General features: G+C 39.7%; 1 protein-coding gene across 24 annotated transcripts in view; it reads left to right on the forward strand.

The window, feature by feature from the left end:
- The window catches only part of afdna (afadin, adherens junction formation factor a), a 143,690-nt gene that overhangs the window by 89,561 nt on the left and 40,854 nt on the right, over positions 1-13,275 (forward strand). For all 24 annotated transcript variants that reach the window (XM_055186699.2, XM_055186698.2, XM_055186681.2 and 21 more), the window contains 6 exons: positions 3,384-3,478; positions 4,209-4,474; positions 4,566-4,709; positions 5,682-5,880; positions 6,412-6,515; positions 9,386-9,466. In XM_055186699.2, coding sequence (XP_055042674.1) covers positions 3,384-3,478; positions 4,209-4,474; positions 4,566-4,709; positions 5,682-5,880; positions 6,412-6,515; positions 9,386-9,466 — 889 coding nt within the window. The remainder of the gene's footprint in view (positions 1-3,383; positions 3,479-4,208; positions 4,475-4,565; positions 4,710-5,681; positions 5,881-6,411; positions 6,516-9,385; positions 9,467-13,275) is intronic.

Genomic DNA, 13,275 nt, shown 5'->3' on the forward strand with positions numbered 1-13,275 from the left:
TTATTATTATTATTATTATATATACATTATATTATACATTATTATAGTCTACTAAGAAGATGCACGTAATAACAAATCCTTATGCTCTCCTTCTTCACTTTTTAAATATCTATATAAAAACTGCTTAAAGGAACACACTCGGATTTTGGGAATTTAGCTTATTCACCGTATCCCCCAGAGTTATTAAGTCCATACATACCTTTCTCATCTCATTTTCCTATAGTCACACCGTGTACAAATAACAAGGTGATATGAGACAGCGATCTTTTAACAGTATACATCAGGGGTGCAAACTTGTCACCTTTCGGCGAAATTCGCCGTTTTTGATCCAAAATAGGTCATTCTTGTGATTCGTCTAGATCCGATGAGTTTTTGAAAATGAGGGGTGAGGGGGGTCTGCGACAGGGTAGCAGTAAATGAAATTATGAAAACCATGTCCAGCTATTGTGGTAACGATGTCAAATTACTAGCCAGTTTGGCGGGTTATGTTTTACAATTTATAGCCCCCTCATTTGCTGCCGAAGTTTAAGCAGTCTGCAGATTGAGTGCACACACTTAACTCGTAGTATTTTCTCATTCGAGGTTACGCGCCCACGTCACGGTGCTGTGCGCGTGGTCATAAAAGCTTAACATTTGTACACCGCAGTTTTAAATTAAGTGATTTTAAGACGTTGAAACACAAACAACAGTGCTATATGCGCTATATACCTGTTTCTGTTTGAGAGGAGCGTGAAAGCCGCGTATCCGCTTCTCATTAAGCTTGTGAGTATTTTTGCCGCTGTATTAGCCTTTAATACAAAAATGCGTCAAAAGTCCCGGTTTTTGCAACTGTCCTCATATAAACACTACAATTCAGGGCTTAAGAGAAAGTAAACAGCTAAAAGAGAAAACACATGTGTAACAGTATATTAGATCCGGAGTCAGAATTCGGTCTTAAAGGGGAAGTTACCTAATTTTGCTCCTGTCTGTCACTCGTGTTAATCAAACAGTATTGAGAGAAAATCTCTCACTGCTCTTAACTAAATCACTTTTCTACCTTTAATAACATTTGTAATAACATAAGTTGCTCGTTCAGGGTTCATATTCTTAGAGCTATGACTGTGGAACAGAAAAAACACTAAATTACTTGTTTATGTGTACTACTAAATAATAATAAAAACGCACATTTCTGTAACACTTTACAAAAAGGTTGTATTTGTTCACATTAGTAAATGCATTATGAACGAAAAATGAGCATTATATTGTATATAAGCATTTATTAATTCTTGTTTATGTCATTACAGTAATTGGTATTAGTAATTGATGTTGCATTAACTAATGCTAACAGTTTCAAATTTGATTTAAATTAAATGCTAAAATGAATAAGATTTACAATAAATAAATGACAAATTATAATATGTATGTATGTATGTCATGTATGTATGTCATATTGATGATGAACGCTTGTGTCTTCGTCACCTTTTTCACCCCTGATGAGTTTGCACCCCTGATACATACTGGGAACTATATTCTCAAAAGGCGAAGCACTGCTATTTGGGCGGAGTAATTTGCACAACTCTGACCGAACTCTCTGCTCCTCACCAGGGGGATTTCGGGTGCTCCGAGCAAATTACTCCGCCCAGTAGCAATGCTTCGCTTTCTGAGAATATAGTTTTTAGTATATATACTGTTAAAAGATCGCTGTGTCTCATATGACCTTGTTATTTGTACACAGTGTGACTATACAAATCACAACACATAAATAGGAAAATGTTCACGTTATTTTGTCACTTATTGGAAGCAGTATGCTAGCTGAAGCTATTTACTTCAAGTCTTTGTGCTAAGCTAAGCTAGCGGGGGCTGCGTCAGACAGAGTTACAGCACGCACGGAGATGAGAAAGGTATGTATGGACTTATCTAACTCTGGGGGATACGGTGATTAAGCTAAATTCCCAAAATCTGGGTGTGTTCCTTTAATGCCTAATGTAAATGTAATGAGAAGTCCAAACATCAATTGCCCGATCTCCTGTCTGTTTTATTTTAGATACAGATGCGCGTCTCTGTCATATTAATTAAATGTCATGTTTGTTAACAGATCCAATACTTCTTTAATGTTACTCCGGTCCGTGGACAGCACTGGCTTCCTCCTACAACAAAACCTCCCAAATAAAAATGCAAAGCAAAACTGAACTTTACCGATAATAAATATGATCATGGATTTCTTTCCGAGCTCTTTTGCTTTTATGACAAACTGCTCTAAAATTTTCTGTGGACCAGCGCTTCTCTGAGGAAAACCCTTATATGGAGCTGGTTTGGGCGTGTTTTATGCAAATTACCAACCTTGTGCACACGGTCACTCATGTAGAACCCTCCAAATTCACTAACTTAAGAAAAGTATAAGAACAAACTCATGTGGCTACGTACGTGTTGTGAATTAGGCAAAAGGTTTTCGTGAGAAGATCAAGTGTGCGTATAAATACGAAAAACATACGCAATTATTAGTGAATGAGACCCCCCAGATAACAAAAAATATCCGCATGGCTTCTTTATGCTATAGGTGCGTCCCGCTGGTGGGGATGAAACTTTTGCCGCCGAATACGTCACTCTCATTTGTTGCGAGATGCCGCCAGCATGCAGCCGGCAGACCGACTGCTTAATTTATGCAAAAGCGGCTGCCGCGGCGGTCCGCCGTCAGACCTGTTTGCGATTACGCCCTTATGACGCTTACTGCCGCCAGAGCACCGCCGGTGGTCCGCCTACTCATTGCTATCTGGGCCATTGTTTCCCCGATATATTGTCTCCTAAGTGTGTTTTGTTTGACTGAATTTTTTTTTTTCATTCAGCAATTTGCTTTCAGCAACGCCAGAAAATCAAATTTTTACATCACAAAACAATTTGGTGTGTTTTAATTCATCTGCATTTGCACGAAAAGGATCAAAATCCTGTCCTGTTTCTACTGTGCTCTCTAAACCATTGTCATGCGGCAGGAAGTGCTGAATGTCAGGAATGTTTTGGGTCTGGCTTATATTGGCCCAGCTGTAGTTTGGATGTTTGAGTGAGAGGTTTGCAGGCATGGGGCCGCATCTCAGCCCAAACAATGTGGTCGGAGTTCCTCCGCTTCCTTCTAGGCGCTGGAATGGCCAGCTGAAACAACTGCGCCTTTGTGCCGCTCGTGCGGTTTGTAAAACGTCCAGGTCTCAGATTTATGATGCCGTTCAGATTTACATAGCGTTCCTCTAGCTCAGTTTGATTTCAAGGGAACACGCATACTGATTAAATGTATACAATGAATGCATATACTTTGAAGCATTTGGCAAATGCATCCTATAGGGTTGTGGTAAAGTTAGTGATGATGGAAACTGATAATTTGTTTATCACACTTTTAATAATGTGTTTTCCTGCAGGTATTTGGTACACTGTCTGCAATCGGACCTGAATAATTACATGCTTGCTTTCCTGGAAGACCCAGATGAGCAGGACCCTCAGAGGCCCAAGATAGGTGAGTAGATACCTGGTCTGAGATGGAGAGCAATAACTTGAAAGCTGAATTGTTGTCAGATTTTTTGTGATGTGAAATTCAATTAAGTTTTGGGTCCACCTAGTGGTGGTTTTGGACCGCAACACCTCTCTGTTTGTCTGTTACAGTGGTTCCCAAACTTTTTCAGCGTGCGGCCCCCCTTGTGTACTGTGCATTCCTTCGCGGCCCCCCCAAAGAAAATTTGTTAGAAAAAACTGTTCTAAAACTCGCCATTTAAAAAAAAACACATTAAATTATACAAAAAAGTAGTGCTTTTGGTTAGTAGCCTTATTTTTTTAGGTTTAATTACACAGAATTCATGATAAATTAATGTATTTCATAAAATGTCATAAAACTGGGGCCCCTCTGACACCATCTCGCGGCCCCCAGTTTGAAAACCACTGGTCTGTTACATGGTCATGTCTTGATGTTATTGCAGAAATGTCTTAAGCAACAGACAGTATGACAAGTATTACCTAGAACGATGCCAAAACATTCATCCCAAACTCGGTCCTGGATGCCCGGTGTCCTGCAGAGTTTAGCTCCAACTTGCCTCAGCACACCTTCCTGGAAGTTTCTAGTATACTTAGTAAGACCTGCTTCAGGTGTGTTTTTGATGAGGGTTGTAGCTAAACTCTACAGGACACCAGCCCTTCAGGACCCAGCTTGGGCATCCCTGTTCTAGACTGAAGCACCATTTGTTTTGTCACAGAGGATGTTCTGCACACGCTGACGGGCGCCATGTCTCTTCTGCGCCGTTGCCGTGTCAACGCTGCCCTCACCATCCAGCTGTTCTCCCAGCTCTTCCATTTTATCAATATGTGGCTCTTTAACAAGCTGGTGACGGAGGCCGATTCGGGCTTGTGCTCGCACTACTGGGGCGCAATCCTGCGCCAACAGCTGAGCCACATCGAGGCGTGGGCTGAGAAACAGGGACTGGAGCTGGCCGCAGACTGCCACCTCAGCCGTATAGTGCAGGTAATAAACATGTAATCACATCAAGAGTGTCAAGAGTAATGTACATGCACATTTGCTTGCCTAACATAGAATATTGTCTTTTTCTCTCAAGGCAACAACACTTCTCACCATGGACAAGTACTCAATGCAAGACGTACCGAACATCAACAACACCTGCTTCAAGCTCAACTCTCTGCAGCTCAACGCTCTGCTTTGCAACTACCACTGCGCTCCCGATGAGCCCTACATTCCTCCTGTGAGTCAGCAGCTGCATACGCCCGTCTCCCTTCCAGGGTTCCCACGGGTCCTTGAAATCCTTGAAAGTTTGTGAATCTCGGGAAAAAAATTCAAGGCCCTGGGAAGTTTTTGAAAATATACATACATAGATATACAGGTCATTGAAAGTGCTTGAATCTATTTTATGCGAGATGTTTTCTTGGAAAAAAATCCATATTATTCCCTGTGTAGTGTAGGATATCATCATAAAATTCTAGACTTTCTAAGCACACGTGCTAAACTGTTCGCTTTAAATGCTTATATCTTCTGTATGCGAATGTTGATTCATACCAAAATGCTTTTTTGCATAGTTGTGTTTGACACATGAAAATGTCATAGGTTACATATGTAACTGTTGTTCTCTGAGAAGGGAACAAGACGCTGCGTCTCCCTTGCCATATATCCTGCGTCCCTGTAACGCCGTCTTTGGCAATATTTCAGATAGAGATATACTTTCTGGCTCCCCCGTCATCCTGTCTTTGTCGTTAAGCCTCACCATTGGTTGAATTTGATATACACATTCAGACGCACTTACCCCTGGATGCCTCCCTAAAGGGTCAACGCAGTGACGCAGCGTGAGTTCCCTCAAAAGGGAACTGTAACAGTGTATCTTAAAAGCTAACACGATGTAACCTTGCTCTCACTTGAAATGTGTCCACCCATTTAGTCCTTGAATTTGAGGTTATTGGACCTGTATTTTACCAGCTGGATAATTTGAATGAATATGTATGAACTGAATAGTACAAAAACATACAATTAGCATAAAAAACAACAATGCAATCCCACCCCTAACCCCAACGTCAGGGGCAAAAGCAAATTGTGCTAAATTATACGAATGTGGTCGAAAAAATTAGCCACTTTGTAAAATACGTAGGAATTGCCAAGAGATGGCGTACAGTGCCAGCAGTTTACTTATGTAACCTCACGGTCGTTGCCCTTCTCATGCCCGCAGGAGCTCATCGATCACGTAGTTGCCGTCGCAGAGAACACAGCAGATGAACTGGCTCGTAGTGACGGGCGTGAGGTCCAACTAGAAGAAGACCCCGACCTGCAGCTGCCTTTCCTGTTGCCCGAGGACGGCTACTCGTGCGACGTGGTGCGAAACATTCCCAACGGATTCCAGGAGTTCCTGGAGCCGCTCTGTCAGAGAGGTATGAACTGTAAACATGCTTGTGTGATTATTAATGGCATTTACAGTGTTTGATGTCGTCAGCTGTTGTGTACGCTGTGGGTTTCAGGTGAATTCGAACGGGGGGTGAGTTTGTTTGTTTAATGTGATGTGATGGCAGAGGAATGTGGTTTGTTAAGGTTATCGCTAAAAAGTCTGCCGCCATTCCTATAAGTGTTTACTTGTGAGTGACAGAGAAAGCGTTAAAGAGAGCTGGTGACCGAGAGTAAAAGAAATAGCTGCTGAATGAGAAAAATATTGTGAGGAAAAGGTTAAGGGGTAAAGAGCAATTGACCAAGAGAAACAGAGCGAGAAAGAGAAAGGGAGTGAATGACCACGCCACGCAGATCACAAGTGATCGAGAGAGACAAAGAGAGAAAGCGAGTGACCGAGAATAACAAAGAGAAAGAGGAGAGTACAGGGAGAGAGCGAGTGACTGAAAGAAACTGGACCAGTGCATTTAAACTTTTATCTGTTTTTAGTTTAGCATACTGATCTGCTGGTTCTTCTCCAGGTTTTTGTAGATTGACCCCTCATCCACGCTCTCCTGGAACCTGGACCGTGTATTTCGAAGGTGCCGATTGTGACAGTCATTTTTCAGCTGACACTTCAGAACTGGTGAGTTCTAACACCATTTTGGGTAGATTAATGGATGGGCATTGCAATAATCATAAAACTATTTATGAATTAGTTAACATAGTTAAGTGGTTCTTAAACTTGGGGCCGCAAGTTTAAATACTTACATTTTGACCCGTGCTGGCAAAATGAGTCAGAATGAGCAAATTTTCAAAAATTATTTATTTATATTTTAACATTCTCTATTCAGGGTTCCCACGGGTCCATTAAATCATTGAAAGTTTGTGAATCTGGGGGAAAAAATTCAAGGCCCTGTGAAGTTTAAAAAATATATACATATATAGATACAAGTCATTAAAAGTGCTTGAATCTACTTTATGTAAGAAGTTTTAATTTAAAAATTCAAGACTTTTTAAGCACACCTGCTAAACTGTTCGCTTTAAATGTTTATATCTTCTGTATGCGAATGTTGATTCATACCAAAATGCTTTTTTGCATAGTTGTGTTTGAAACATGAAAACGTCTCGGGTTACGTATGTAACTGTTGTTCCCTGAGAAGGGAACGAGACGCTGCGTCTCCCTTGCCATACTTCCGGCATCCCTGTAACGCCGTCTTGGCAATATTTCAGATAGCGATATACTTCCTGGCTCCCGCGTCACCCTGTCTTTGTCTTTAAGCCTCACCATTGGTTGAATTTAATATACACATTCAGACGCACTTACCCTTGGAGGCGTCCCCAAAGTGTCACCGCAGTGACGCAGCACGAGTTCCCTCGAAAGGGAACTGTAACAATGTAAAAGGTAACACAATGTAACCTTGCTCTCACTTGAAATGTGTCCCCACATTTAGTCCTTGAATTTGAGGGTATTGGACCTGGAAAGTCATTGAAAGGTACTTGAATTTGAAGTAAACTAAGGTGTGGGAACCCTGTCTATTAAAAAACTTCAAAGCGATTTATGATTTGTTGAAATCTGACAAAAAGGATTATTTTATGTGATAAATTTTCTTTGGGGGGGCCATGAAGGGATACTCCGTACACAAGGGGAGCCGCATGCCGAAAAAGTTTGAGAACCACTGATTTAACAAGAATAACTAAAAAATTGTATGTATGCATTTATCCAAAGCGACATACAGTGCACAACAAAGTATACATTTTATCATTATGAATCAATCCGAGACTTTAAAGCGATAGTTCACCCAAAAATGAAAATTATGTCATTAACGGCTCACCCTCATGTCGTTCGAAACCCGTAAGACCTCCATTTATGTTCAGAACACAGTTTAAGATGTTTTAGATTTCAAAATGTATTTTCATTTCAAGAGGAACTAACCCTTTAAGGTCTTTTATTTTTTGTCTCATGCATTAGCAACTCTATATATATATATATATATATATATATATATATATATATTAGGGCTGGGCATAGATTAATCTAGATTAATCTCATACAAAATAAAAGTAATTTTTTGCATAATATATGAGTTTGTGCTGTGTGTAAATATTATGTATATTTAAACACACACACATACACATATATACATTTAAGAAATGTTTTATTTAAATATAGTTTTTTTATTTATATATAATTTCGAATATATAAAAATATAAATAAATATTTATACACATGTAAATGTTTCTTAAATACATACATGAATGTGTGGGTATTTATATATACATAATAATTACACACAGCACAAACTCATATGTTTTGCAAAAAATTACTTTTATTTTGTATGAGATTAATCTAGATTAATCTATGCCCAGCTCTAATATATATATATAGACACACACACACACACACGCACACACACACACACACACACATATATACAAATTTTTTTTTTTTGCTAATGCATGAGCTAAGTGCTTGTTTTTTTATTCTAGGGTAACCAACACCAATTACACCACAGACGCAGTACTTAACCATAGTGCCCAAGCATTGGCTGTAAATAAAACGTCCTCCATATCCTTACCCTAAACCAAAAAGCTTTCGGACACTCCTCTTCTGCCTTTTCTTATATTTTTGTGCATTTTGTTGCTTAACATGTTGATATTTTTTAAACACAATGTTGTCCGTCCCATAGCCGACAGATCTGGAGCCGTAAGTCAATTTAAATTCCAAATAGTCTCGGGTCTCTAATGCGGTTTGGTCGCGTGCCAAACCCTGCGACCCACCCCACGACCACATCCCTTTCTTTTAAGGTTTCAGTAAAGGGCTCAGTGCACTGTAAAACTCAAACAGGGTTTCTTTAAAATGTGTTTTTATGTAATATACATGTGACATGTTAAAAAAATCCAACCTAAGTTCATTGCAAAGGCAGATTTTTAATGAATGGTGCAGTGGGATATCAGTTTATCTATTCTTCAATGCCAAGGTTATGAGTTTGATTCCCAGGGAATGTACATGCATAAATGTTTAACTTAAATGCACTGTAAGGTACTTTGGTTAGATCTTTATTGTTACATAAATGTTGAAACCTGTTTTCCCAGTGAAATTTTACATCAAGATTTGGCTGGGTGGTGAGAAATGTTTTTGTGTAAATCCCTGCCTTACTCGTAAGCGTTCATAAAGGAGAGTCTATTGCACAGTGGCTCTCTGTGGGAAGCTCTTCTCTCTCAGACTCGTTCTGTGCGTAAGCGAGTCCGCTGAGGCCTAACATGCTCTGGAGCAGACGCATGTGGCTTTCATTCTTGATTCGTCTCCAGCGCCCGCCGTTTCTCTCTGCGGTCGCCTGTTCTCTGAGAACCAGCAGCGGTAGAACCTCCCTAATTCCCCATCACCCCCTTCTTTGCGCTCAGTTTGCTTCATGAACGAGCACCAGACGCAGCTCACACAAACTGCGAAAACTTGCGCAGGCAGTTCAGGAATTGTTTTTCTTCCGAGTAAACTCACCTGTCTTTTCTCCACAGCCAATGCGGAAGGAACCAGAAGTTGTGACTGTGACTTTGAAGAAACACAATGGAATGGGCCTCAGTATTGTGGCAGCCAAGGTAAGAGTTGATTATTTTGTTTTCTTTGCAGCGATGAAAAATGCATAAAATAAGTCTGTGACTTTCTCGCAGTTACTACTAACGTAGCAGTGAGATAAGGATCTATTGGCGCTTTTCCATTGCATAGTACCCCACAGTTTGGTTTGTTTTGGGTCAGCTTATTTTTGGAAGCTTTCCCCTGGGTTCAGTTCGTAGTACCTGATACTTTTTTTTGTAACGTTTCGGTCAGGGTTTCAAGCAACCTGAGCTGATACCAAAACGTGACGTGAAAACACTGTAGATCACTGATTGGAGAGAATCGTCACTACCAGCATCATCGATATGATGTAAAAGATTCGCTTTACCTTCATGCTAGCTTGTGCTGTCTCGAGTAAACATGTTGTCATCTGTGCTCTGCTGTAAGTTCCCAAACTCCCTTTTAGTGATGAAAAACATCCACAGGTTGAAAGTTAGAAACACCATAACACACTTTCCAGACTTACAGTTTGTGGCGGCACATTTGCGACTCGCACGTCCGCATATATGCTTAAATGCAACTTAAATGAGGCTTAGCGTAGCGCGTCGACTGACGCCATGGGTGTTTGTACAGAAACTGTCATGTGATACAGAGGTAGTGTTAAACACGATGTGCAAACATCTATTTGTGGTGGCCAATTTTAATTTTGTGCGGACTGAGAAATAAATGAATGTATGGGGATGTACAAGGACACTCTCACTTGTATGATATCACAGCAGTAGGCAGCGCAAATATAACGACACGTCTATAATCCCTCCCGCTCTTAAGTGTTACTAAACTCGATGGAAAAGCTAACTTAGCCAAAGTGAGGTGTGCTGACCCGACCTGACCCAAACCAAACGTGTGGTACTATGCAATGAAAAGTGCCATAACTGGTTACTAAAGGGGTCCTTCATTATGATTTCACTTTTTTAACTTCAGATAGTGTGCAATGTTGCTGTTTGAGCATAAACCGCATGTGCAAAGTTACAACGCCCAATGTTAAATGCAAAGGGAAATATTTGAAGAGTTTGGTTTCAAAACGCGATAAACGCCATTTTTGAAAAAAATGAGTTACTGCCAAAATCAGTATTATATCAGGTCAGTAGTTAAAAGTAAATAATTATTTTTAAGCAAAATCCAATATCCGCGTTGTTATTCTGTCATGTTTTTGCCCTTTTTTCCCAAATTGCGATAAACGCCACTCCTCCTTTTTTACAGAACGCAATAAATCCATTCCTGAAAATACAGCGCACCAGTCACGCAATGTAAACAAACAATGGCGGCGCGCTGAGTACACGGAGTCCTAGTTTTCCTCATCTACTTTGTACTTCGTGATCAACAAACAAAACAAAATTATACTTTAGTTGCATTGCTAAACCTGTGATGGTTTTCTGTGACGGGAAAAAACGTAAGCCATCAACATCTAATAATTTCCGTGAGAGGCACTCGGGTGCTTGTTCTCTAAATCTGCTATGTGAAAGTTTGTAACAGAAAATAGTGGTTTTCATCTTGTCACTTTCTTGGTATAGAAAAAAGTTTTTACCGAAATTTGTCAAAATGGATTTATTGCGTTTTGGAACCAAACTCTTCATTTGCTTTATCATAAATCGCTTCTCATGAACTACAAATGAACGGCTGGATGGACTACAGTAAGCTTCTTCCTGGTTTGTGACATCACAAACTTTGCTCCCGGGAACGTGCAACAAATATTGGGCTGCTTTTTATGTTTTAGCAAGGATGTAAACAAAGAAAAACTCTGTTTAACTTTGTTAGCCAGTTAGCTGGAATGCAAGGTGGACAGATAATTACTCAACATGTTTAATCTGAGTGATTTCTTAAGTTATTTACGCCTGCTGGCTGTGTACGAGCGTTGCTTTGTTCTGCTATTTTGAATGGAAGTCAATGGAAGGTCTAGTCTGTTTTCCCCCAAAAGTGGGCATGAACCTGTTCAGAGACAATTTATGATGTTGCGCCGGTTGTGCGTATAGTTCTGGCGACAGATATTTGGCTACATTCTTTAATAAAGACAAAACTAATGGTGCTATATAGTCAGTAGCAATTCCTGGAGATCCGTAGTCTGTTATCAAATTATACTAATAACAGCGCATGTACAAAGTATGAGACAACTGCAAAAAAAAAAAAATACCATTCTGAAACGTTTTGTAAGATCAGATTCTGCTTAATTTGATCTGGGCTCAAATTAATAAGGCAATATTGACGCCACTGTTTACAATCCACCGAAACGCATCCAACTTCCCGATGGTAAGTGGCCTGATGTTTCCGTACAATGTGCAGTAGGTTGTTAACGAATCGCAACACATTCGGCCAGCTAACCAATTGAAGCATATTGTGTATTTTTCTGGGAGGGGCTTTGTAGAACCAGGAACTCAACTGCCTGTTTTTGGGAGAATGGTGGTGTAGAATAAAGGTAAAATATAAGAAAAATAATGTTATTTTTATTAAGCATGAACACATGTATCATTGCACACCATAAACGCAACCAAACAGACGGTTTATCACAGTTTTAAGGGAAAAGTCAAGGATGCATTATAACCTTCAAGGCATCTGGTGTTGACGCATAACTTTTTTGATCTGGTAGTGGTTTAACGCAGTTTAAAAAAAACGTGCAGTACTCTGAGGAGCAAAGTTGGGTAACTGTTGTAGTAAACAGTGAAGGTGTGGTGTATTTTTCGGAAACTCAGTGTTGTGCAGGTCACAACAGATTATGCTGTTTTCACAACACTAGCTTTCTGTCCAAAAACCAGGATGTGCTTTCAAGACAACATAGACTGATTCGGTCCCAGATCTCTCTGTAGACAGGCAGACATTCAAATTCAGAATGTCATAAGCAAATCGGGTGCATGTCCGCATCAGTCAAGCTCAGTGTTAATGTACCTTTATCAGAAAAGGAAGTAATGTGCCTTCCTTTTTTATAAATGATGTTTTATGTTAATGGAGATACTGTTCAAGTGTTAAATTATTAAGTGTTTTGCATGTTGGTAAAGCATAAAAAAGGCCAGTTGTGGTTAATGCTTGTACAAATTTGTATTTATATTAGGGATGTTCTTATTGACCGGTTAACCGATTTATGACCGATTTAATATTATCAGTTCATATTTGTAAGCACACGGTGCATGTCAACATGTGCCTACAGACAATTCGGCACTTTTCTTAATTTGTGAATAGCCTGTAAATGAAGTTATTGCTGCTTTGATGGCCTGGTAAAGTAATCATTTGTATGAGAAATCATTTGTACTGGATGTGTCACTGTCCATGCTTGAGTATGGTTTGGAAGCTGCACCGAGGTCCAGACAGAACTTCGCTAATTCCCTCTGTACTAGACTGTGATCATAAACATCTCTTTTTTTGCACAAACAGAGAAAGATGAAGCAAAAGCGAAACTTTTTGAGATTTGTCCTTCTTTAGAAATGGCCACTGTGGTAGACGAATAAGAGTCCGCCCTCTTTGGACATTAATCTGGACCGATCACATGCTCTTTGATAATGTAATGTTGTGTGGTTTTACTGACAACATCAACTGTATTTTTACTCAATGACAATTAAAATTTAAATCTTATCATTTAATGGTTAATGTTCAGTTTACAAGTTGTGGTCATCATGACATCCCTAGTTTATATATTTGTATTATTAATATATTTAACACTATCGATAAGACATTTGCACTAGAAGTTAATCATGGTCCAAGGTGAGATTTTTTTTGTATGGGAGCAATTTATGGGCCGTTTCTCAGTTGCATTTGTGAATTTTTTTTAAAAATGGTAAATGGTAAATGGACTGCATTTATATAGCGC

The sequence above is a fragment of the Misgurnus anguillicaudatus genome, chromosome 18, assembly GCF_027580225.2.
Source record: "Misgurnus anguillicaudatus chromosome 18, ASM2758022v2, whole genome shotgun sequence".
NCBI classification, from domain to species: Eukaryota; Metazoa; Chordata; class Actinopteri; order Cypriniformes; family Cobitidae; genus Misgurnus; species Misgurnus anguillicaudatus.